The following is a 27,999-nucleotide window of genomic DNA, read 5'->3' on the forward strand; positions in this document are numbered from 1 at the left end:
AAATGTTGATGCTTTGTGGGTAACATGGGATCAAGACATAACTGCATTCATTGGTTTTTAGAAATCATGACAAAAAAGGTTCGACATGGATTTCCATCTAAGAATCTCAGTGAGGAGGCCATGCAACTTTCATTAGGATCTTAAAACAAGGCACAGGAAGGGAGGGAACGGAGCACTCAATTTGCATTGCAACCACTGTCACAGGTCCTGCTGTCACTGCACCCCCTTTATCCTTCAAAAACTCCACAGCCACATTACAAGCCAGACCTTACAGGTTCTTAAACAGCACTTGTAAATAACGTAATAGCATATGTACAGATTTACAAAAAGGTATCTCTGTTTCCCCGAACGCAATGCGAGCAACGAGGAGGTACCGAGAGCAAAACGAACCCCAGCAGAGGCCAAACATTCCTCTCCACTATCCTCCATGCCTCGTTGTGCCAGAAAATCTGTGCAGTGCCCAGAATAGTTAGTGTTAGCTTGTTGACAGGTTGACACGGTGACAACACCTTCCTGACGCGGTGTCGTCAGCTGATTTGAAGCTGCTCCGACATGCTCGCCAAACGCAGCTCTGTCAGCCTTCAGCACGGGAAGACTGAAGGGGAGGCAGAAAAAAACCCTCTAGAGCGCCGCACTCAAGTCTAAAGCTCGTCTCCATCAGCAACAGCGAAGAGGGGCAGAGCTCCACCAACCTCTGAATGCCATGCCTCAGCCGCAGGCCGCATTTAAGAGGAAGTTAGCCTAAAAAGATCAGCTTGGCGTTGGCGTCCGAAGCTAACTAACAGGTTTTGATGGCGTGCCGTCGGCGTTGCCGCTGCAGCAGGGCGTGCTGCCCGTCCTGGCCACGGAGCAGCCGCCTGTTTCCGTGCCGTCTCCGCTGCAGGGGCTCGGGGGTGCAGAAACACTCTGGCCATGTTGTCTCTTCATGTTCAGCTCCTCCCAATTGGCCCTGTTGGCTTTGATCATGTCAACCATCGGCTGGAGTTTGGGATTCAACTTGACAAGAGTCTAGAGGGAACAGAGAGAAAGGGGACAAAGATGAGAAAGTTGTTTAGATATTTACCATGTTTACCTTCATAGCATGTTACAGAAAACAATGTACAGGTGAGGCTGATGGGTTTGCAGGTATTTCGCTATAACAAGAGTTTTGGGGACTTTTACCCAGCGATACCACCCGATGAAATTCAGCATGTTTTATCCGCTGAGCACCACAGTTATCTGTAAAATGTTTCTTTCAAGTCTATCAGAAGTATTTTATAGATACATTGGTATATATGCATTTCTCAGTATTTCAGTACAAAATATTGTGTTAACGGTGCTAATTTCCAAATTCAGACCATATCTATGATTGAGGGATTGCCTCAAGCAGAAAGCTAGCAGCTAACAGTGCAAGCAACAGCAACAGTGCTGACAGAACTTATAATGTTACCTGAATTAATAAGTTGCAATTTGTAAATAGGGTTAAAATCTTTGTGCAGCAAATACTACTAATAATAATCAAGCTTTTTAGAGTCACTGAGGGTTCTCGAAACACTTTCAGAATAATGAGTTCTACATTTTTCAAATATCGAGGGAGAAATGTTGTTGAGAAAACTGGATGCTCGGCGCTTTGACTAGAACGTGAGAAGAAAAGACAGGAGCTAGAAAAGCAGCACATTATTCACCGAAAGCACAACAAAACAAATGAAACAATGCGGAGAACACGCCGCTACAATAACGGCGACATGAAGTAGCTTGATAGTTGAAGACAATGAAATGGCTGCTCTTCAGAGATTAGAAGCACGTGCATGACTGAGATAAGTCGCCTTTGTCGTTCGTCGGCGTTGAACTGTTAAGAGGCGGCGTAGTCAAACTGTCATCCACCATTTTAATAAATTACCTGGGAGACGGGGGATTCAGTTCCCTCTGTTCTCCTCACATTGTCTACCGTGTCTCTCGGACTTCCAGAGAAGTCTGTAATTAGTCGCCGTTTCAATAACCCCGTTTTATATGGAAATACAACATGGGGTGACATTATTCAACACATATAGTGCAGTCATTGTAAAAAAAGAATGCAATAAATAGGAAGTAAGTGCATCCACACTGGGGATTGTATGTATGAAAGCTGCCAATTTGCATTTATATTCACTCATACGTTCATACGAACAATTAAACACGTGTGTGGGTGTTTCGGACATTAAGATAATTATTTCTCTTTTATTTAATAGAATTCACAACATATCTGGAAAGTTTTTTTTTAAAAACCCGTGCGACTCAATAATTCATAGTATTGTAATTGCTGGAATATGTGTGCCACTAATCACGAGGCTGTTCACCTGGGACGCCGGGCAACATCAGAGCCCAGTATGGATTTCCATTTCTGTGATTTGAGATGAAGTCGATGCCTGTTTAAGGAATCTGGGCTATTTATACGTTTTCGCACACATCCGGTTGTATATGTGTTAATTGAGAAAAAACGATCTGCAGTGTAACTGTGTGAATGAAAATATAAATATGGCACTGTGATGAAATGTGGCCTGCACGGTATAAAACAAACTGACTAGACTGATCTTCTTAATCCTTGTGGGTTTGGGGGTTAAAAGAGGAGGAGGAGAACAATTCCCCTCTTCCTCTGCAGTACATAATCCACGGTGGGACATTGTCATCGGTTTGTTCAGCATCATTATTCCACTGGGTTAGACTCGGAGGAAGAGAGAGAGACTGTCATATGGTGGGGTATAAAGATGGAAGGTTATATAATGGGGGGATTAATATTCCACAAAGAAGCCAGCCACCACCAGAGGAAGGAGATCAAGCGAGATCAAGAACGAGATCTCTTCCGCCCACGGACAAAAAAACCCTGCCGCCTCTGAACTTCCTCTGTCCCCCCCCCCCCCATCGCACAAGTTTAATTGGCAGCAGCATGATCGTGAGCTTCCCTATCTGCATTCTCCAAACATCAGCCTTTTACATGAGGCGGTGTGGAGACAAACCCCCCACGCAGACAACACACACACACAGCTTTGATGCTTTTTATCGACACTACACAGACTGTAACAATGCAACCAAAGTCCTGCATGGATAAGGCCGCTCTAACTTTTGACACTGATCCTGGGATAATTCATTAGATGTGAAGATTATCTGCTGTTTGATTGTGTTTCTACTCGTGATGACGAGGATAAACGCACTTGAAACGTGACGGTTAAAAAGGAGAGGAGCTTTAACGAATTCAAGAATCGCCCAGTGTGAGAATGGATGAACTATTTTATCCTTGACTCCCTTTTGCAAAAGGCTCGCTTTCATCAATTTAGCTCCGGCACGCCTCATCTCTTAGCCGACCTGATCCCCTCAGTAAGTCAGCCTGTGTCTTTTTTTTTTCTCCCACACAGCCGCTGCTGCTGCAGGCGGGGCGGGGGGGCGACTCCATCTTGACGTCATTCAGAAACACAAGCATGCACATCACTATACTGGCGAGGACACAGTATAGATTTCCATTAATTCCTTGAAAGATAACCGAGTCCGAACCTAGCATTCGCTCTCTGGATCCTTCAGTGAAATCCCCCCAAAAAAGAAGGTCCTCATGTCATTACCATGCGGGTAAAAGCCCAAAGCCATCTCACTGAGGGGGGATTTAACCCCCGAAGACATCACACTTCTATTCACGCGCTCCACTACCTCCGAGACGTTTTAGCAGTCAGGAGGTGCACGCTCGTTCTGCTACTCTCAAAAGAACAGGATGCAACCTTGAAGTTGTTTCAGAGCTTTCAGGAGGAAGAAGAAAAAAAAAAACATTTCTTCTTTCCGTGAGAAATCTGCGACTGCAAAGAAAAAAAGTTGAATAGTTGTTGTGTTGTGACAGCTTCATTGCTGGCGTCAGTGAGGGGGGACAATAGCTGAGGAAGGACAGAGACGACTGATGTCTGAGGAGTGTGTGTGCGTGTGTGTGTGTGTGTGTGTGTGTGTGTGTGTGTGTGTGTGTGTGTGTGTGTGTGTGACGAGCACGACACAGCGAAGGCCAGAGAGCGGCAGAGCTTCAAGCGTTTTACCTCGTACAGCGGTGCACAGATTCCATCAATCCACTCCAGCTGAAGTCCTGGCAACTCGTCCTTCCTGTTTCGATCAAAGATGGCCTGAAACACAAAAGTTAAAAATATTTTATTCACACCTCCATTTGTGCTGGAGGAACAGAGGGAGGATTGTGTTTCTGCTCACCTACGTCAGGCTTACGCTCCTAAAGTGCTGCCGCTACGGAGAAAAAGTCTCCCTCGGCTCTCCGGAGTTTATTTCGCGTACATTTTCTATTTTCTACCTCATTCTCCTGCAGCCTGAAACCTAAGAGGCTCCGCTGAGGCTGTACCTCAGAGATAGTTACTGGGCTCCGACTTCAGAGTTAATATTTAATTACCAACACACACGCACATAGCAGTGAAGGTTTGACTCAAGCAGCAGACCCGAGTCTACCACATTAGCTATTTCAGAGGGGAGGCAATGTGGCCCGGCTCGATTAGTCCGCGGCCATTAATTGCACACAGAAAGCTGTCGGTTTTTCCCCTTTAAGAACTTGTAACACAGTTCAGCCTTCAAAGCCCCTCAATCAAATACACAGGGCTCCTCTGTTGTGGTGGCTTTGAGGACAGTGTGAATACATTATGAATTAACATCATCATTAGGACCAAAGTCCCTGCTATTATTATCTTTTTTTTCTATTTTTACATTTATATGAGGAATACAAAGACAATGTATTATCAAAGCTAGCTCCTATATACCCAAATGACTGTTTACAGCTGAGTGAATGCAAAGGTCAGTGTTTGCTTTTTTTTAAAAAGAATGATTATTTTGTGATCCACAGTTTGCTCCGAGGCAGAGGAGCAGCCCTGTTTTTTGGGACTGCAGAGAAAATTCATCTTCGGCGGCGTCGGCTCAGCGGAGGTCACGGAGGTGGAACAAACTAGCAAAAAGCACAAAACCAGAGACGGTTGGATGGACTCACGGACGGCTCCAGCTTCAGCTCGGATCTCTCTCTGTCGCCTTGCTCAAAGAACTCGCTGGTCACCAATTCTGCAACCTGGAGTGAGTAAAATGATCGTAGCGACTATTAATTATACATTTCACAAGCCGAAGGTCAAACACCCCAAAACATACATTTCACAATCACATAAGAAAAATCAAAGCAACAAATCCTTACAATTTAGACGAAGGAACTAGGGAAAGGATTAATCCATTTCAAAATGGTTGCTTCTCTTTCTTTTTAACCAATTATTAATGAATTTACTAATTGTTTCATAGCTTTCCTCACCTTGCGTGATATTTCCCACGGTTTAGTGACGGCACCGAGGTCACACGCCGTCATCAACATGGATCTGAGAGGAATCAGGTGGATTTATATTCCTGCAGTGTTTATGATATCAAAGCTTTTCAGAGACGTGCGGCGCATTAATACCTGCACATGTCTCTGTGGGCCTTCACGTTCCAGTTGTACTCGCCTTTGCTGACCAGCTCGAAGAAAGTGTTCCTGTTCCTAAAGGGAATGTATAGGGAGGTGCATGTGACATAAAATCCACAAGGGGGCAGTGTTACCTAAAAGAAACCTATAGTAAATATATTGCACAGGGACAGACTTGGAATGCTTCATTGTAAATAGGTTAGTGCACTGGAGGCAGCCGAGCTCTGGGAACATCTCACTATCAGGGGGTTTAATATATGTATAATATTGCAGTTGCCAGTTTATTAAGTACACCAAGGTAAAACCACGGCAGCCTAGCTTCGTGGATGTTCACTTTTTTATTTAAAGATGTTTTATACTGACAGGCGTTTCTATTATTCCTCCGCCCCATCTCTATTCATCTCCATCTTAAAGCATCCTACGGTAAATATTGTATAGACTCGGAATGCGTCACTGGAGGCAGCCGAGGGAACATCTCACCATCAGGGAGATTCAACAGTTTTAATAAGCAGTGTGGTGTTTTAGCAGGACATACTCAAAGTAGAGTGTGAGGTCGGTGGCCAGAATCGACTGTTTCAGGAGCTGCATGAGGCCGCTGTACTCTGTGGACGAGAGGTTGGAGAAGATATTGTGACCCTGTGGAGAAACACACACACAGAGATGATAAAGAAGTTTGAAAACAGGTTTTCAAACCACATCAAGAGAGCCTAAAATAAAGAACTACTAGTCCCCTGGTTTAATTATTCATCATGTCCAGGATGGGTGTACTTAAACAGAAGGTCCATATGACTTGTTACATGGGTTAAGAGGACAGTATTCCATTGTGCACAATGGAAAAAAACACTACTTTTTGTTAACAATCCCACAATGAATGCAGTGTGTATTCAGTGTGTATAATATAGGTGGGATTGAATGACAGATTGTTCATGAAAAAACAACTAAACCATAATGCTACTCAATAATAAAACCTGAATGGAGAGGAGGGAGGCCAGCGACTCTTAATAAGTAAGCAACATCCCACACTTGAGGATGTCTATCATTAAAACAGGCCTCTCCCCCCAGCATGCATTATACATTCATTCACCACTTAGGCAGCCCCCTCTGGAGGACGAGGAGGTCTGTCTGTGGAGGAAATAGAAGATGGAGAGGTGATAACAGAATGAGTGGACCTAAGCAGAGATCTTCAAAACTGGATGACCACTTCTTCTCCTCCTCCTCATCTTCAATCCAAGTGTAAAGTGCCTGTGATTCCCTTTAGGAGCTCATGTGTTCCCATGAAATATTGAGCTACTTAGAAGCAAAGAGACACAAAGCACTTCTCTCGTTCCGTCACAATTGGAGCAGATGAAGGAGCGAGGCGGGTAAAGCGACAAAGGGAGGGTGTGACGAGGGGGAAATTGAGAGATGCGAACGGAGTGAGTGACGTTTGAAGAAGTTTTGAATGAATGGGTTGGCTGGCGGATTGAATTAGCCACGTTATTCATTTGTATGCTAATAGAAGAGAACAGCAGCAGTTCAACCCCCCCCCCCAGTATCAACAGACACCATTATGATATCCCGAGCAAACATTTGTCAGCTTACCGTGTTGTCAGCACCGCGATAATGAAGCCACCGGCACAAACCCGGCTAAGCTGCTTCTCGGCTGCTCCCTTCAAAACGTCTTTTAATTACGACTTCATGCAAAGGCAGTCACCTGGTAAAATGTCTCTCTCAACCAATTACCACCAAATCTATCGCCTCTCTAATTACATTGATTTGAGGGCAGGGTGAGCTATTTGTTCACTCGCTGCCATGCAGCAGACACCGAGGCACCACGTGGTTGCCTTCAGGTGCAGTGGGCACAAACTCCCTTCATTTTCTTTATTTATTTTGAATTTAGGTTTGAGTATTTTTGTTTTTATTCTTAGAAGTAAATAGAGAGACATATAGTAGGTGAGACACAGGAGTGCATCCATACCTATTTATACCCAGAAAGGTGTCATAGTTAGATACAGTTACATTACTTTAAAGGAATTTCAAATATTCTATAGATGATATCGTACCTCACTCTGCAGGATCATGACGGCATGGTTGAAGTGGTGGTGCTCCAGTGTAGCGGAGGTCCCATAAAGCAGAGCGAGGGCCGAGCCCGTCCTGAGACACACACACACACACACGGATCAAGACGAGAGATAACATAATCAGCATTTAACACGGACTGAGAAACAAAGTCGATCCTTCGCCGATTCTCTCTGCGCTCTGTCACCAACGTATGATTCAATAATAAAAGAAGATGGAGAGCCACGATGAGCTGAACCGCAGCTGAAATGCAACCGTTCCAGAATGAACATGAGCATCATTTCATGTGGAGAAATACACTCATAATTGAGCCTGGTTGACTGAAGCTAGCAGGGTTTTACATTTTGGGATATTCCATTAGTTTAGTTAGTTTCTCTGTCATTTCCACAGCAAACATTGTGTGGGTTTCACAGAGCTGAAGGGTATTTGTTTTAATCTAGTTTCCGTTGTAGTTTCAGTATTGGACCGTAAAGTCAGAAACAATGAGGACAGTAATATGTTGGTAGATTCAGCTCTGTCCTCCAGCACATTGGATTCAAAATGAAACAATGACTATAAGGTATAAGAGCTGACTTTTAGCCGTCACAGCTGTTGGGGTGAGAATATGAGGACCTCTTCATAAAAACATAATATTAATGGACAATCATCTTCAACGTAAAGGTGGACTGAAGGCAAACAACAACTCAAGAGGTGGAAATAGCTGTAGCACATGTATGACGGAACAAGATCAGGGAAAATACCAAGGGCCTGCTCATGTCATTGATCACATTTGATCCCAATTTGATTACTTTTTTCTTTTTACATTTAAGCTTATGTGTACAATTATTTTCTTGTGCCTTAACTAGATACATAAAAAACAATGTGCAATCCAAATGCTATGGCTGTAAACGCCTTCAAATAAAAACAGTCTGCATTTTAACCTCATATTATTGAAAGTATTTAAAACTTTAATGTGCTGAAAGGCCGAAACAACAATAACTGTGTTGATGTATTCTACTGCACTGTTTGCGGTGAGGGTGGTGATTTTAAGGTATGACCAAGTTACAGTAAAACAAAGTATTTTGCATATATTTGCATAAGTCCATTCTTCACTACGGTGCAGCGCCTAATGAAGACGAAACATACTAAAGGCTCTCCAACTTTGATGTGTTCCTGTGAAAATCTGCCTTATTGGCTTCAAGAGCTTCATTACCTCCTTTGTCTTGCGTCGCCCGAAACTCATCCAGCGCCAACAAGAGTCAACGGTCATTTAAGTTCACTCAAAACGGCATCATACTATTTTTTACAAGTGACTCAGTGGGCCTGAGTGAAGGAAATACAACAAATGGATTAACGTTTCGCGTTAAATTACTTCTCATTTCTAATTTAGCTCGTGATTATGTCTGTCCGCCATTTTGGTTTGAGATTCTGTTTACTATAATAACCTTTTGTGAGGGCAGGGAACACCGAGACCAAGCAATATAATCACGATGATCTAAATGTTAGTCAGCAGTGTTTACAGTCTCTTAGTTAAGCAGACACTTATATAAGCCTTATACAACTTGCCACTTGACTCTTGCTGATCTGTGCTGGACTGCCGCAGACTGCTGCAGGTGATAATACGCACTGTAAACGGTGTGTAGGCGGGAGTGTGTTTGTGTGCGTGTGTGTGTGTGTGTGTGTTGCTGAGACGGAGATAAAACGGGAACACTTACTTTGCCTGAAAAGCGTTGTTGGTGCCCCTGTGGTCCAAGTCGTGGCACACACAACCCACAATAAGCGCTAAGGTCTCCACTTCTGTCAGAGTCTCTTGGAAGCCCGCCGTCTTGATTGGCAAAGAGGAGGCGGATGAGAAAACACACACACACACACACACACACACACACACACACACACACACACACACACACACACACACACACACACACACACATTCACAAATAAGAGCTCATTCCCTTATTGCATGGAATTGTGAGGAGCACGTTAAATCATTTCAAAAACCCGACAGTTGCAGCATCCTGTCTCTCAAGACGAGTCACACATGCAGCTTTATGTTTCGGATGAATGGCTTCTGGAGGCCGTGTGCCGAGTGAGTCACTATAGGTCATGATGGGGATAGCGGCAGAGATAGCACGGCCCCTCAGCCCACTCATTAAAACGCATGGCAGGAGAGTGGAGGGCCCCAGAATGGCTTACACACTACTATTTCATCTGCCTCTGCCAATAATCAATTCAGATGGGACACCATGCATTAATGAACAACACCGTGGTGTTTGTATTAGAGCGTGTGTGTGTGTGTGTGTGTGTGTGTATGTACGCATATGTGTATGCATGTTGCCCCAAGGACCTGATAAAGTAAAGGCCCACCGAAGTCATTCTCTTGGGGTCTCTATTCAAACAAGCGTCCCCGGTTCGGCTCTGCACGCAAGTGGCCGTTTGTATCGTTAGTAATGCGACAAGTCGTAATTTCAACATTAGTCATAAAGAAATGTATTGTGTTCTATCTGCTTTTAATAACAACAATAAGCACGGATGTCAGGCCGCTTCATTCACGCTTCACAATCAGTGGCTGACAAGTAACGTCCAATCGTATTCATGCAGGTGCACACAACTGTCGCCACTCCTCAGTTATACGCTGATACCGTCATGCTAACGCGTTTATTTGTCAGTAGATCTACCGCAAAAACTACTAGCCCAATTTTCATGGCACTTACATGTAGCATGGGCCAAGGAAGACCCCATTCAATTCTGCGCAGATTGCCCTCAGCCAGTAGTTAACGTAGAAAAATACTGTCTCCAGTGGATGGTGTCAGCTAGTTAATGCAACGTAGCTTGGTTTTTGCTTGCTGGCTAACCTTTATCCACCATTTATCATAATACATTATCATGGATCTCATTAACTGGTGAAGTAATTAGGCCTACTAACACATCTACTTGTATAGTATTTTGCTAGCGATAGCGTTAGCGAGCATGCAAGCTATGATAAGCTAGCTGTAACTTAGCTACATGGCATGGATCCGGCATGGGTTGCTTCTCAGCATTAGCCGATAAAGTCATTTGCAAACGGCAAGCTAGCAAGTTTACCAGCCGGATCAGCCCAGGAGTCTGGATAATTCATGTAAGTTGTGTACTTTTTTTAAGAAAGAGTATCGATACAACAAGGTCAAAGTACTCTATCATAAGTATATATGTCCTTCATTCTAAAAACATAAAATCTAATGTTCCCTAAATGTTTATTAAGGGGCTAAGAATCCCCTTGCTGCTCATAATCGCTTGAGAGCTTCCTCAATGAACAGAGCTTTTTCCTGCTGACTCTACATTTAGGAACATTTGCTATGAATGGCCAATTCCTTAACGCAAGTGTCTCTAACTGAAATTGGTATCATGATCTGCGGTCGTAGGGAGCACGATCTTTACCGTTAGCATTGCAAACATGCACTGGCAGACGTTGAAGGCATGTCTCCAGTTGTGGTAGAGAACCATTCTGTAGTTTTTCCTGACAGTCAGCAGCCATCTGCACAGTGTCTGGAGGGGAAGACGGAGAGACATGAGCACACGGGTCAGCAGCTGTCACGAGGACACGTGTCCTGGGCAGATTCAGTCAAGTATTCAAAGGAAATAGATCACCTCGTAATCGATCTTAAATTTCTGCACCATTCCCAACTCCATAAACATCCTGAGAGCGGCCGTTATCATGGCGTCGACATCCAGGGAGAAATCGTCAAAGGAGAGCTTGCCGATGCCCAGTTCACAAACCAGGGGAATGTTAGCAGCCTGTTTTTAGTCACGGAGAGAGAAAATTAGAGAAGAGACCATGAGAATATGAGTTCAGAGACCACGGAGAGGTCAGAGGATGCTACGCCACTCTAACATGATATGTGGAAATATGGAGACATGTTAATTAAGGCTCAGAGGACTAATTTAGAGAGGGTTCACTTTAATGAGGGGGCTTTACCAGAAGATTCCACTGTTGTTGACATTGTATAGTAGATCATCAAGGTGGGTTTTTATTATTATTATTATTATTGGAACAAAAACGCATTACACATAATGTGATTCCAATTAACCAAATTCATGCTGAAGCGTCATGTCAACGCTTTTTGATGTGGTCTAATGAGCAGATGTGTCTTATGTGCTGTAGTCAGCTTTTCTAATGTGACTATTTCATGCTTCCTAACATGCATCTCATTCCTCTCATAAATCTGTGTTATAGTTTCAGTACGGCCACATTTTTCTCCTGTCTTCCCCCCCCCTCTCACCATGTTTTCCCTCACTAGTGTTTGCCCATCAGGTCAGCCGGTATTCTACTCTATTAATCCGCAGCACCGGGTTACGAAAATGTCAGCGAGGTTTGTTTTTCCGCTGCCATTTTCACTCCGGTGGAATCCCAGTCAAGTGTACTGCGTGCAGCTCCATATGTAGAGCAGTTATGAAAGAAAGTGGGGGTTGGGGGGGGGGGCAGGAAGCGGAGCGGCAGCGCTGGATGAGGGGGCTGAGAGATCACACAGGCACACTGGGAAGCAGGGTTCCTACTTTGTGGTGATGGCCACAGGGGAAAATCCTGCACATGAAAGTGCAGGAAAATAGGTCATATCTATATTTCAGAAGTGTCATGCTAATTAAAAATGTAGATATTTTCATTTTTTTGCTCTTTATAAATAATGCATTGAGAATGATTGCCTATTGATCGGGGTAATCCATTTCAAATACCACAATTAGTTTATTTTCTTTGGGGAATAGTCGGTCCATATTGATACGTGCTTCTGCAGTTCTTTGGAGGAACTGGAAATGTCGAAAAGACGGCCAACAATTCCTTTCTGTTGTCACGTATTTGTTTCTATCCTATTTAAGTTAATGAAGGATCTAATTATGCAAACATTATTTAAAGGGCACATGAGTAAAAATAAAGACATTATGAACAAAAATTCAAAGGCTGGCTATATATATATATATATATATATATATATATATATATATATATATATATATATATATATATATATATATACACATCTTGCTAACACTTTCCCACCGTGGGTACTTTAAGAAGATTCTAAGAGCATCATTATCTGCCACCTTAATCTTATTCATCCTATACATAACTATGGTTATGTATAGCGATTATACAGAGCAGTTTTATGTATGTTTTTCTGTTTTCTCCCCCCTTCTTCTATATTTGTGCTCTAATGCTGGATTTTCTTATTATTCTTTTAAAAAAAATACTTGTCTCTTTTTGTAAATTAGATATAATTCCCTTTGGTGGCAGCATTATTTAACGTTTATTCCGCAGACAAGAAGCGTCCAACTGAGGAGAAAATAATAGCAGAGAAGATAATAGAGATCCTGCAAAATACCATTTTAAGTCATGCTGTTGATTTATCCTGGCCTCAAATAGAATATCGCCAGCCTCATCCTTTAGCAGCCGCCACTGATATTTAAGGCTTTAAGAACAAGCGATGTCTCACATGAGTTGTGACTTTAATATGTGTTGAGCTCAGAGTTTAAAAGACTACTTCTTTATTGAGGTAAAGATATGGTTTTGCTGAAACAGATGCCGTGATGAGAATAGTGAATATCCGTTACCTTGAATTTGTCCACTTCAGTCTTGGAGCAAGTGGCGTGGTAAGACAGAACCTGCGGAAATAACCAAACAGCAAATCACTCAATGTCTTTTTCTAAATGAATTGAGCTAATAATAATAATACTATAATAATACTGCACGCTGTGGTGTTACAGCGTTTCAGTGGGTCTTCCTGAGGAGGAAGTAAACAGTCGAAACATGTCAACGTTGATTCCATCCCCATGCTCCCTTCATTTCCTGAGAGAAATACCTTGCACAGACCTCCAGTTGCTTATTTGATCATAAATGCTCATGTTTATTCAGTGCTGACAGAAGCAATGGATCTACATATTAGTTCATCCTGCGCTTCCCCTTTAAATGCTCCATCACTCCATTCTCGGCTCTTGAAACGTAGTTGTGGTAACTACTATAATGCACCTGAACGCTCCCTATTGTAATATCAGGACGTACTGTAAAGGCTGAGTAATGCTGAATGCCTACAAACTGCGAGGCAGATGAGGGATTGCTTTCCGCTGCCTCTCATTAATTTTCAATAAAACCTTCGCGAGAAGGTTATCTACAAAGTGAGATCAGCACTTTTTTTTTTTTCATGCGTACATTCTTGTGGAAATATGTGACTAAAAAAAGGAGCCAAGTTTTATATAAGCCGTGCTGCAGCCGCTGTTTCCAATGACTTCTGGGTAAATGTTTCAGCACAGAGCATATGTTGACTGAAAAGGAACATTTCTGATTGTGATGTTGAGGCAGGAAATCGAACGGGATTCTTACATCCAAAGCTACAGACTGCTTGGCCCAGGACTTCTTCACCTGGTCGTACATGATGGTGTTGTTGATGCCCAGTCCACAGAAGATCACAAACGCCTAAGAGAGTCACAAAAACAAGCAGACACACTCATGTGCAACAGTTTCTAATACACCACACAAGCTACTGTATGTTGAAAGGATGTAGACGTGTCATACTTCAAAGAGACGCTGGTCTGCATCATCGAATGGCTGCCCGTCGAGCCTGTTCAACACTTGGGCGACACCTGTTGCACAAACCATACAATTAGAACTGAGCAGTAATGTTTTCAAGCTTGACTTTGCATATAAACTGCCTCCATATTAAAAGAGGATCAAAATCATCATTGTCATCTATTAACAAGCATTATTAAAGGAATACTTATTCTTTGTATCGTTAAACTTGTAGTATTTTTGAATGGTCGTGCATCATTCCCTCATTTTCCCCAGAGACGAGAGAAATATGTATTTTTATTCTGAAAAAGAGACTCCTGCGTCATCGTCCATCCACATGTGATAAAAAGACACTGTCTGCCTTTTCGTGGTCAAGAAGGCACCAAATTCAAAATGTATTTTACATTTCGTCTACATATATGACCCACTTTCAATACAGATTCCTGTTTCCACCGGTGAAGTCCTTTAATGGAAATTAAGGAGAAACATACAACGGTGTATGAGGGCCATTTCCCCCCCAAAGTGGCCCTAATACACCGTTGTAGAAATATGTAGAAGTATGTGTGTAAAAACGAAAATGTGGCATTAAATTAATGTCATCTTTGATGAGACATCCACTGATTGGCCAGTTGGATGGACGCCTTGACAGCAGTGTTGCCTGTTTAGATGGCTTCCCTCGTCATCTAATTAAAAACATAAGGCTTTGTTGATACAGCACACACATTTAATTGATAGAGACCTACTTCTATTGTCACTGAGAAATCAAGCTAAAAAGTAATTACACCATACATTTGCATTTTTTATTTATCTCTATGAGGTCAAACAAACCTGCCAATGGGACATTTTAATTTCAATGTATAGCTGGAAATCCACAGAGGGCAAACAGGATTAGTACTTTGGCTAAGAACAAGTTTCATTATAGCGTCATTACATTTAAAATACAGGGCTGATGTCTTCTCAGATCTATTATTTTCTCCCTCTGTAATGAGCATGTTATTTGTGATGAGTTGCAGCATAGGTGGGCCCAAATATCAGCCCCTTCCCTCCCTTCCTTCCTTCCTTCCTTCCATCCTTCCTTCCTTCCTACACCACATTCTTCATGCTGCAAGTGTCCATCCTTCCATCCATTCTCTACCTCTATTAACCAGGTAAACCCTAGAAACACTGGTCTGACACTCAGTCAGCAGCAGGTGAGAAATCTGAATCCTGACCCCACAAACTACCAGATACCCGATGACGAACGTCAGTGATAATCTGCCCTACTTTGAGTGCCAGCACAGGCTGAACCAAACTGTGGAATAATGGTGATGCTTTCGTAGTGTGTATTTATTTCGTTAGTTACCTAGCTGTGATGTAATGGATTCTCCATTCCCATCACCGATTCCCAAATCCAACGGCAATTCAGGCAAAACCAACATGTTATATAATCTAAAAATCCTCCCAAAACACCTTGTATCACCATCTACCTAGTAAAGCAGCTTTTAAAAAAAGCAAGTGCTAATATGATTTAAATATTGATAGTGAACATTAGACCTCATTGTCAACAACATTTCTTTGGTTGCATTTTGAAGACGCAGGCTGTAGCCTTGGCAGACGACACAAGGACATTTGTTTTCTACCTGAATGTATCCTTGGCTTGAGAATTTCATCTCCTGCTGCTTTGTTTGTATTATGATTTTTTTTTTCACTCCAGATCCTCAGGTGCCACCCACACACACCCCTCACTCTCTTTCTGTTCTTCTTCCTCTTCCCTCTCCCCCTCCCCGACAAATGCACTTACACCTACGCAGAATAGAAAAGAGAAAAAAAACCTAGACGCACACACACACACACACACAGGTCTTAACCAACCATCTGCAGCACATACACTGATCACTTTGCACTCAAATATAACTCATGACTCCTCTCTGCGATATCCAGCATCAAAACCAGACAAGAGATCAATGATTTATCAGAGTGTCAGTGTGCCGTCGGGCGGAAACGAAGAGCACGCAGCCAGAAGAAGGGGGAACTCCACCTCCGAGTGTGGAGTTATGGTGCAGCGTGGATCTAATCGCACACATGCAGCCTCAGCTGAAACCATGCTCAACCTCCCTCTCCCCTATTGTCTACTATGCAGCAAAAAGGAAAGGAAAGGAAGACATTGGAATCTTACATTATGAGTGCAACGTAGAAAGTATGTGGATACCTCCCGTCTGTTCGGTTTGGGGCTTTGTGTCATAGTTTGAGCTTGTCCCTACATGGGTATATCTTAAAGCTACATCATACAACATCGACAGTTTGTGGAAGGCACTTTCCTGTTTGAAGATGACGATGTTCCCCTCCAAAACAAGAAAGCCGTAAAGAAAGTGTTTTCTGAGTTTGGTGGGGAAGACCTTGACTGACCTCGACCTCCAACACCTTTGGAATGAACAGAATGCCAACTGCAAACTAGCTAGCCTGCTAGCCTACTAGCCTCAGTGGCTGACCTCCCCAATGCTCTTAAAGCCACCCCAGAAGGATGGAGGCTGTCATTGCGACATGTTAATATCAAGAAGCAACCACGGGTGCTGAGAAATGAAGCCAACATGGAAGTGCCAAAAGCTGCAGTTCTTTGAATGGCCACTTGGGATTGCTCCAAAAGAGAGTCAGTCCCCATAGGCCTCAGCTTTGTTCTCCGAAACTGATATCCCTGTTCATGACGACTGCATTGGGGGTTGAATTTGCAAATACTCACACATTTAAATTATATCATGACTTAGTTCGGCATAATTGAGGGCTTCTATTGACATTTGAGTGTTGTGTAGGTCACCGGCTGCTAGCCCACCCCAGTTCCACCAACCATTTTTAGAGTTGAGGTTATCGCTTTAATACCTTATTTTTTTTAGAAACATGTACAAAGTAAACAAAAGTTTATAATTGATATATCCCCCCTACTTTGAAGACTTTTTAGTTCACTTACCAATGATTTGATGGTTGCTGTTCCATATGGGAACACAAAGTACAGAGCGGATGTGGAAGTCTGAGAACTGGTCTGCCTGAAAAGAGTGGGAGTGGTGTGAAAATGAGGATTACCATCAAACATTTCCTCCAACATTTTTTTGAAGGTTGTTTTGCATTAATTATACTTTTTCCATATGACAAAACAGGCAAATTCATCAATATATTCTCAATGCAGTCCTTCTTGTTTACTTACTCTTTAATCTGCTATTTTCATATTTAAATCACAAGTTTACTCACTTCAATCTGTATTGAATTCAGAATATAAACTGCTTCCAACAGCTACCAGAGCAGCACTGATGCATTTGAGACGTATTGAAATTTTTCCACTTAGGTGTTCAAATTTGAAAGGTACGTGATTGTGCGTTTACCTCGGCATCAAAGCGAGGATCCTGATAGGCGTCGCTGATGTTCACGGGGAGTCCTGTTGACGCTACCAGCTCGGCGATGCTGTTGTTGATGAGCCAGTCTGAGTACGAGGATTTCTCCATGCTGTCTTTGAAACTAGGGACAGAAAAACGAGTGAGGATGACAACAGCAGCAGAACAGTACCGGGCCAAATCTGTCCTTTTTCTCGGGAATGGTTTGAGTCTCAAACACACTCTTTTAACAAATATCTAATATCTTTATCATAAAAATAAACTTTTTAGTTCCCACCTGAGACCTTTTTATTCGTCCTCGTGGACCCTCTTTTATGTTGACTTGCATTTAATGAACTTTTTACACAGTCGTTATCAGTAAGTTTCTCCTGCAGCCTATGAAGTAATGAAAAGTTAATTGTGTGATTGTGTTCCTCATTGCATAGACTTCCCATTCAGGTTTACTGCAGTGGGCGGTCACTGATTGTACATTTTTTTTTACCTTCAAACACAAGCAGCTAATGTTCAGTATGGCTCATTTTGTCTTTCTAGGCTAGAATAAAGATGGTAAGACGCTGATGTCAGATCTTTTGAACCCCTTTGATGGTGTGATACAGCTGTGCGTGCAGCAGGGAGCAAACCTCATGGGTGTGATGGCAAGATGCCTTACTTACTTCTTCCTTCTTGCTCTCCGTTTTCTCGGTCTCTTCCCTGTCTCATGATATGTCATTTAGCTGCCACACACATTGCATTGCATTGTAAACTCACTCCACATTATCCTCCCCGTGGGGGCGGCTAAGGCACATCAGAAGGCCTACGCTCGCCTTCTGACACCAAATGTATTCACCTAATTACACACGTGAATCCTGCACAGCAGCCTCTGTTATTCAGATGTGAACCTTTAGAAAGAAGCGTCATGTTACGTAGATTTATTACTGGAAATCTGGAAATTTAATTAATGTGTGAAACACGCAGTGTGTTTAGTCAGAAAGACGAAACTGGCCACTCAAGCAGACTGATATTTATATGATAACTATTGTTATTTCTTATGTGGATCTTTTTTTAATCACTGTTGCGGTTATCACTACTGCTGAAGTTACCGTATCAGTTATGGCAAGTGCAGGACTTGGCGCATAATTTGTTTTCCTTTCAGCGTTGGTTTTCATCCATAAACATCCCACACGATATTAAGCCACTGTTTCTCCACTCAGCCATCCCCAGCAATGGAGACAAGTGGCAAAACCCAATTAAGTAGGGCTCCTACAGTATGCCTTCTATTCAGCATCGGCGTATTACTCCCACAGCACTACAGAATATTCAATTTTTATACTTCCCTTATTTTCTTTTTGTCCTTGATGAAAGCTTTACATATTCAAACAAGGATCTCTGCAGAATTTACAGGTGCCGTGGTGCCAAAGGCAAACAAAGGTGGAGATATGACTATTTATGGAAAGGGTACCAGGGATGAGAGATGTGGAATAAGGAGGGCAAAGCTATATCTTTCATTAGGAGTAAGTAGATTTTAACACTGCAACACCACACATACCTGCTTTCAGTGTCTGCGCTACACTTAGGCGACAGCAGTTCAAACGACTTGGTGAACTTCACCACCTAAAAGATTCGAGAGGGAAGAAATCACGTAAGCTCTCGGGGGTAAAAAAAACTGCGTGGAGGTACACAGTAGTCAGAGAACAGACCAGCACATGCACAAATGTACAGACGGATAGACGCAGAGGGAGGAAAAACAGTACCGGTGACTCAATGTCTTCCAGCAACTGAACAGAGCAGCGCTCGCACTTCAGCAATGTCTGGGCACGGTGCATGATCTTCCTGACGATCTTCTCCAGGTCAGTCTGCTCCTCAAACAGGTCATTGACCACCTCCAAGAGGGCCTGGAGACCAGGAACGGAAAAAGAAAGCCACTGTAAAACCCGCTTTAGATATAATATGCCTCTCTCAGCTGCATTATTATTATTATTGTTATAAACCAACAGGATGACATTAACACAATCAGTTCCCCCAATAAAAGTAAACGAGGCCCTCAATCTAAGGCGGAGACGGTCCAACTTCATACACAAACATTCCCCGAACTGTGTTCTCATTACGTTTCCTTCCATCACAGATCAATGTGTGGCATGAATTAGTGCATCTGTTAACATTCCCACAGATCCAAAGAAAACACCCATGCTGCTCTGTGATCCCCCACTGTAGTCGCAGCAAGTGGGCTGTCGCTGATCAATAATGGGCTTCAGTGTCAGCATCAGAGGAAGGGGGGAGGGGAGTAATGCTGATCCCAGGGATGGAGGGGTTTTATTGTCCTTACCCGACTCCTGTCATACTCCTTCCTTGAGGCGGCGAAGAGCTGGGCGTTGGAGATTGCGATCCCACAGAAAGGCAGGTACATCTGCAGCACCTGTGGACACATTCAACACAACTTTATCGTCCCTGAGCTACAAACACAAAACGAGTTATTTATCAAACATGATCCCAAAAGTACTGCTATTATAGATTATACACATTTCTCCTAACATTGTGGTCCTGGTGCACTTTGTCTGTAGCAATAGAAGCTGCTACACTCAGATGGCAGCGTTGTGCAAAGGCTCATAGAAGTGAAGCAATAAAGGCGGTGAAGAAGAAGAAGGCTCTCTGGCTGGTAAACAATGTAGGATTAAAAAAAAAAATCTGCCTCGCAAATATTGTATGAGGAGAGATAAGCATTCAGCATATTTGTTTGAGCTCAAGGAAACACACAATGTGCTCCGGAGGAGAAAAATATGAAAAGAAAACTACACAGGGCATCTTTATTGTTATAGCGAATTTTAGAACTGGCTATCAAATTAAAACGATTTGTAAAAGAAAGCAAACCAAAAGAAAACGTTGAGTGAGTAATATTTTCCATCTAAGAATAAACTAAGCTCTCAAATTGGAACGAATAAGAAATGGCCTTTCAATGGCATCATTACTTGCTCGGACCAATAACTCAATTCAGCTGACGTTTTACCATTGACTGACTTTCCTTCACCCGGGCTGATGACGTAAATTCCTTATTTCATTCATATTTTCCTCTCATTAATAATGCAATCACTTTGCTGATATTAACTCGGAATCGAACGTTGATTGATAATGGACACCAACGTGCAGAGACGATGGTGGCTGCAGCCGTGTTTCTATACAACCTCCATTAGCCTTATCTGAGGGACACTGAGCCCCTGTAACATGGAATCAATAGAATTTCGGTCGTGTGCTTCCTCCCTCTGCCCATGTGTTTAATTATCTATCTTTAGCATCTGGCTGCTGTGTAAACGATACAATCGGTACAACAAATCCACTAATATTTACCAGCCTCCGGCGGGACCTGAGGGTGGGGGCCACGACAACAATACATGAATGGGAAGTTACTCAGCTGGGGCCGCTGATAGAGGGATATCTCTTTAACCTTTGAGAAAATACAACGCATCACACAACCTTGAGTTGGAGATGTCGCGTGCAGTCGGATATGCAGGAAACCAGTAGGCCAACATTCCCTATTTATGTTCAAATTCATGTTTTATATATAAAATGTATTTAAAATACATTAATATTTAATTATAATACATTTGGAGCTTCTCCAGTGTTACAAGCGATCACATGACAACTTGACAGGACTAATAGCTGGGGTCATGATAATTGTAGACCTAAAAATAGCATCACAGACTGGAAAAGGTTGAGAAACTCTGCTCTAATTGCTATCATTTCTCTTAACAATCTCCTGGATTAGCCACATATTTTTCATTTCTCAGTCTATATTGCTACGGTAGTAGTATGGCCATCTGGATTTAAACATGTTGACTATAGCAAAGGTGTAGTGTTTATACTACAGAGAGACAGGTGGAAAGTTTACACGTTTATACAATCAGGCTACAGATTTAATAAAGAGAAACATACAAGCTTTGTCACTGTTGTGTTGAATGTAACCATAACGTTGTAATTATTGTGTTTTTTATTTAAAATCCTCACTGATTGTTTGATTGATTGTAACTACTGATTGTTTTGAGTTATCACATTGTGATTATAGCAGCTCATTTTTAATCATCAAATAAATCCAAACAATAAATACCATTACAAATAAAATGCCCCTATGTTGCACATATTCAGATGCTTTTTATGCAAAGTGCAAATTATATCACCACATCAAACGCAAATTGTAATCACGGCGTGATGATAATCTGTCACGCTAATGAGTGCATTAACTTCATTCAGTCGTTATACTTAATCAAGCACCTCCTCCAATTGTTTTCAGAAGCGGGAAACAGATGCTGCTGAGAAAAGCCCGTAACGTGATGCTATTTCAGCCGGCCCGTGGAATTCTCTAATAATGATCTTCCAGTAAGGCGGTGGCCATCAATAGTCCCGGCAGGAGCAGATTCATTAGCGCGCAGGACTTTGGGGATCTGGTTATGGATCTACAGGCAAACCCGAGAAAAGCAGCGCTCCCTCTAATTACATTCTGTCAGGCAGGCCGTTATACAAGGTTGCATTACAAACAAGACGTTTTTGCCTAGAGACCTGTGGACTGACCAGTAAAGAGTGGTTTAATAACCAAACTAACTGGCCGAGGCCTTACGGACCGCCACTTCCTCTAATCTCCATGACTTCCACTTTCACATGTGAAGGAAGAAGAAACAAGCTGAGGGAAATCAAATCGCCAAAGCCACCAACTTCCTTCCTTTTCCACTCTCCACACCAACTACTAGTTGCTGTGTTCCCTTTGCATGCGCGGTGAAGTGAAGCCTTATTTTTGTTTTGAACGAATAAAAATGGAGCGCTCCATTTTCTCTGATCTGGTATGGGACTCCCCAGCCTGTGTCAGCAAAGCGCATAGCAGTTTTGCAAATACACTTAGTAATGATTGCTTCTTTTGAAGGTGATATCAAATATTTATGCAACAGGAAACCCAACTCCAATACGTTTTACAAAGCAATTCACTGTTATTCATAATTATCTGCATACATAGTCAAATGATTACTATGTCATCAAAGGGTTTTCTCCCTTTATGACACCATACGATTTACAAAGTCAAATTTAATAAGACCAGTTAAAACAGTTAACAGTTGAAATATAACGCAATGACCGGTGACACGAATACAACACAGCTAACAAATACTATATCACGGCAGAAGTGCTGCTCAATAACTACAATCCATAAATAATTAAATTGTTCTACACATAGCTGGTACATGGGAAAATGCCAGTTGCAAAGCGAGGTCACAACAATCAAGCAGCGGATGTTGCATCATAGCAGAAACATCAAAACAGATCTTTTTGAGTCTTTTTGAACCTCAGACGGATATTCATGTCGCCGTTATAAACGCGTGAAACTGGATGTAATGAAATTACGACTAGCGTGACTCTTTAGTGTGAGTTTTCTTGTACTGTGTAAACAAGTTCACACAAAACCTCAAAAGAAATCTCACAAAAGATGAATTGATGATATGGGACAAGAATAAAAAAACGATTTTATCATTTACAAAGTCCTCAATTTGAGTCTAATCTTAATGGGTACATTTAAAATAACAGTCACAAAGCATTTTAGAACTTTATTTGAAATAATTTGTACCTTTTCTGTAAAAAATGAAAATGTTTGGAGATCAGTCGTGGTCAACACTGGTGTGTATGACTGTTACACTGTCATTTCAGCATTTGGACACACTTACTTTTGTTCATTCAAATGACCAAACATCCATGCTATCCTATCCTTTACTTGTTTTTGAGCCTTTTCCACTCAGATATCACCATTTCTTGCAGTAGGTTTGAATATCCTGCTTCAGCATGCTACAGTTTAAATGCCCTCTTTCTCCTATTTGCAAGTGAAAAATGACGGTTCCGTCTGACTCCAAATAACCCCAGTATTTCTATGCAAAAACAAGATAACAGGAGTCAATATGGAAGTTCAATCACTTAGCCAACAGTTCAAATCCAAGCCTTTAATCACCACCATCATCCCCTCTGTCCTTTCCTCTTTGAGAGGCAGGGCAACCAAGTCTGCCTTTCTTGTCTGGGGTCCCCACTGTGCAGCATGTCATCCACATGTATTCTTCATCCGTATCTACTTTATATCCTTTTTACTGTTACATAAAGAGCTATGTAAGGAAACAGCTTAGTACGAAGCACCGTAAGACTTTGATTTGATCTGATATCCCACAGGAACGTATTAAAGACACGTGGCTTCGAGCAGAAATTGCGCTCTTTTTCTTTTACTTGTAGCTTTACATCGGGAAAATTGTGTGAAAGTGGTTATTATGGCATCGCTTGGAGCCAATTTAAAAAGTTTGGCAGCCAGAGGGAGCGGAGCGGTGAGGCGAGGATGCTATTTGACAACCGACTCACACAGATGTCAAACCATATTGGCGAACGGAACCTAAATGGGGGAACTCAGATCTTATTAGGAGAAAAAAATCATGAAAACATCTACCTGAATGAAAGAAGATGTATAAATAGACATCCAAAGTGGAAGAAAAGCTAAATCAAGATAATAACGCAAGATGTGGAGATAGCAGGATGAGGTCAGCTCACACTTAAATTAAGTCAACAGCTAGCTTCCTCTACAGGAGATAATGAGACAATTATACATGGCTCCCCGAAGGACTCCCATCCTGCAGGAGATCAACACAGCACAAGTCAGGCGGCGAGGAATTTAAAACCAGCCGTAATGTGTTTAAATACCCGACACGCTTGCAGTACACAGAGAACAATATTAGTAATAAAGGGACACCTCTAATGACATCTGCTGGTGCCGTGTCATCTGATGCTTTTTTAAATGTGTGATGTATTTGCTTCCATAAAAGCAGAGCTGCAGCTGTGCTGTGCGAGGAAGCCTAACCGTGTTCTCTGGCGCTAGCGTTGCATTTCATTACTAATTTAGCTGCAGCCATCCCGCGTATTAGCGTGACGTTAATGCAATGTGAAACAAACCCAAAGCGTCAGAGAGAGAGAAACAAAGACTTTCCTATCCTGCCTCCATTAGGAACAATGGGGTGTCATTTTTTATGGCAGCGCTCCAATGAAGAAAAGCACACAAATAACAAGGTGTGGTCTTTCGCGGTGAAACCCTAAAACAAAAGCACAGCTAGCTTTTCGTGCTTTCATGTCTAATCTCTTCTCCCCTTTAGGGGCCATGTTTCCTCTATTCGTGTGCTGATGCACTAAAACGTGCTCCACGTGCCTCGCTAATGATGATACATCAACTAAACATTTATTCAGAGACAGACGATATATCTGGATGAGTGCAACATGTTACACACCCACCCATCTGCTTTGACATATTATATTTGTCATGTTCATTCAATAACATCTGTGTTTTGTGTTTGTTGCAGCTGCCAACTTGACGTATCTCTTCTACGGGATAAGCTGATCCACAAAGGGGGGTAAATACTTAAATGGCTGTCAGGACGGGAGGACCTAGTCTGATCCCATCGGCCATCGAGCTGCTGCACCGGAGCGGTTGAGATCTCATAAACACCTCCACAAGTCATATTTCACACACAGTAAGTCATGAAATCTAAGATGCTTAATGAAAGCCTGACACTGTGGCTGTTCCACTAACCAGCAGGAGATTGTGAACAGCTTATATAAAGTTGTTTCTTCTTTGTGACACAACAACAACGGGGCCCTGGAAGACACTGTCTCAGCTGAGAGGCGAGCTGTGACCTAGCTAGAAACTGAGACTCAGACTCAGATATGTGGCACGTCTGCAGTTATCGTTGGCTGTGAAATATAAGGAAAGGATGCAAGATGTAAAAAGCTATACGTTCAAACACGGAAATACAAAATGGAAAGTCTCAAGCAATGAAAAGCTTCCTCAAACAGATGAATCCCCCATGTTCCATGCTCGCAGGTAACAATGCAAATCATACACAAAATATGAGAAAAATCCATGTGACTAAAGACATTACATCACTTCAGCACTGCTATGCGTGTGCACACTAACACAACATGACAGTATTTGCCTTTAAAAAAAGGCAGAAAAACAGGAGTAGAATTAGTCACATCCCTGAAATGACACACATGAATCATGAGCAAGCGTTTTACTTCAGGCCTTTTCTTTCCTCCACTAGACTCCAACTGTGCTGCAATAATAAAAATGTCTGAAGCCACGCTAGCAGCTCTGCTAACATCAGCATGAGAACAGCTGATGTTTGTTTACCGTGTTCTCAGGTTTACTTCAGTGTGTAAACACTAAACGCCTGCTAGCGGTGTTGACGTCAATAGCTTTGTAGGTATTTGTTCATGAAACAAAACATTGAACAACTTGAAACTTGGACCTGATGATCATCAAGTTAGTAGACTTACTTTCTGTATTGTATTTCATTGCAACTCATTCAACAGCGGTTGAAACTTTTGCTCTGGATGAAGGAAATGTCAAGAAAAATGCCAGAAAAACAACACGATTCCAGGTTACAGATACAAACCAGAACCATGTAGCAGGTTATTGGTTCCCTCAGGAGGGAGAGCTGTTATTTGCATCCATCTTTTCATGTATTTATTCAAATAAGTAACAAATGTCCCCTAATCCATAAAAAAAACAATTCCATTTATGCACAAATGAACTTGCCCCGGGAAAGTATCTGTTTTGTGCTTGATAAACTAAAAATGTGGTTGTTTTAGTGTTGATGGAAGTCTACATTTTACATGTACAGAAAACAAACATGTTCTACCCAAAGGACTGAGATGATTATAAACAGTGTAGATAAAATACAACAAAGAAAAGCCAACACAATTATCTTGATCTATTCTGCATGCCAGGCAAGCAGCGGGATACATATTGTGTTACGATAGCACGCCGCCTTCCACCCAGCGTTTATTCTCATCACTATAATAATGAAATTACCTTTTCATCGTCTTCGGTGAAGAGTTCTCCACTTGAAGTCTTGTTGATGGCCTGAGCGACTCCGATGATCTCCCCATCGCTGTTGCGGATGGGCATGCACAAGAGTGACCTGGTTTTGTATCCTGTCAGCTTGTCAATTTCATCACTGAACCGACGGTCCTGCAATCCATAGGGACAGCTCTGAATTAATTTTAAAAGCACTTATTGGAGAACAACAACAAAAAAATGCAGTTTTCCATTTTTTACTTTCAGATGATGATGCTGTAATATAAACAACTCATCAGGACTGTGTCTTACAAACAAAAAAAAGTAATAAAGGCAAATGTCTGTCTTAGAAAAGTGCTGCTCAGCGATTTGTGGACATTAAATAAAACTAATAGTGTAAACTGCTGCTCTACCAAGAATAAGTCTCCCTTGAGTTTTCTTCTACAGTGGCATCATGAAGAAATGTCATGTCTTTGCAGCTTTAATGTAATCTAGTATTGTCTTACTTTCTCAAAATCAACATTGGAGTCTGCAAAATCAACAGGGAGAGATTGATGATTCCCCCTTTATTACTTTATTGTTACTTATATTGTTATTACTCAGTAGTGTTTTTGTGAATCTGTTACACCTCTTGATTGATGACCAATGAACTGGGTCAGATAAAATGACAGACTGAAAGGCAAATGATCTGTCTGAGTCTCTCTCTCTCTCTCTCTCTCTCTTTTCTGTGACGCATGCGCGTGCGCGCGCGCGCGCGTGCGGGAGGAGCGGAGCGGGCACCTGATACGCGTCAGAAATGTTCACCGTCTCCCCGTGCTCGGCCACGTATCCAATGATCCCTTTGCCCCACGGCACCTGAACTTCGTCCGAATTCATCGAGGGCAACACGGTGGTGCCCGCGTGCACGTCAAAGAATTTGGACACGAGTGTCTTCTTGTTGCCCGTCCCCTCCACTAGAAACAGGGAGCACCGGTCCGCGTCCACCATGATGCACACAAACACGAGGATTTTGTAGCTGAGACTCGTGAGGTCCAGGTCGTTGGAGATGTCTTTGACGAGCTCCAGGAAAAACTCCCTCTCGTTGTGCTCTTTGAGGTAATACTTGAAGCCCACGGCCGTGGACGGGTACTGGGGGATGTTGACCCTGGACTCCAGCAGCGCGCTCAGTATGTGCGCGGTGGTCGGCGGCAGAGAGCTCGCTTTCCTCAGCAGGGCTCTCCTCCGCATGCTCGTCAGGGGCTCCTGCGCCCTGGAGTTGACATGCTCGTCGTACGTCCTGTTCATGTTGATGGCCTTCGATCGGGCGAAAGTTTTGCGCAGCTCCTTCTGCGAGACCCTCCGGTGCAGACCGTCACTTTGGCTCGCCCAGCTGTCCTTGCGCGCGTTCGTGCCCTTCTCCTCTCCCCTCGGCTGCGCCGCGGACGCCGACGCCGGACCCTTGCTCGCCTTGTGGTTCTTCAGCCATTTCTCCACCATGCCATAATTCCCCTTTCGGTTCAGGTAGTCCTCGAACAAGTCGGGGTGCGAGTCCAGGAAACTTTCCACGTCAGAGAACACCATAGTTGGCACGGCCATGCCTGTTATTCAGACGGTCGTCGGTGACCCAAATCCGCGAAGTCGCGCAGAGAAATGTCATCCATGAGGCTTTACTGAGGGTTCAAGCGGAGAATCGTTTGAATGCCATAACTTCCGAGGTGCGTCGGGCTGGGAACCCCTGGTGCTCGCGCTACATATCCAGTTTCCACTCTGGGAGGCGAAGGATGGAGACTCCCTTTGCGCACGAGCATATTCCTCGACAGCATCTCCACGCCGTTCA

General features: G+C 42.7%; 1 protein-coding gene across 1 annotated transcript; it reads right to left on the reverse strand.

The window, feature by feature from the left end:
* pde11a (phosphodiesterase 11a) lies at nucleotides 1-27,996 on the reverse strand. The gene is made up of 20 exons (XM_084022907.1): nucleotides 26,964-27,996; nucleotides 26,199-26,357; nucleotides 19,656-19,745; nucleotides 19,084-19,224; nucleotides 18,879-18,943; nucleotides 17,345-17,477; nucleotides 16,936-17,011; nucleotides 14,001-14,068; nucleotides 13,809-13,901; nucleotides 13,043-13,093; nucleotides 11,087-11,233; nucleotides 10,877-10,984; nucleotides 9,175-9,284; nucleotides 7,465-7,555; nucleotides 5,958-6,058; nucleotides 5,420-5,497; nucleotides 5,276-5,339; nucleotides 4,970-5,044; nucleotides 4,026-4,109; nucleotides 1-1,008 (listed from the first exon to the last, which is right to left on the reverse strand). The coding sequence occupies exons 1-20, from the start codon at nucleotides 27,756-27,758 to the stop codon at nucleotides 775-777; spliced, it is 2,763 nt and encodes a 920-aa protein (XP_083879033.1). The 5' UTR covers nucleotides 27,759-27,996; the 3' UTR covers nucleotides 1-774.
* Nucleotides 27,997-27,999: the final 3 nt, after the last annotated feature.

The sequence above is a fragment of the Eutrigla gurnardus genome (assembly GCF_963514095.1).
Source record: "Eutrigla gurnardus genome assembly, chromosome: 12".
Classification (NCBI taxonomy): Eukaryota; Metazoa; Chordata; class Actinopteri; order Perciformes; family Triglidae; genus Eutrigla; species Eutrigla gurnardus.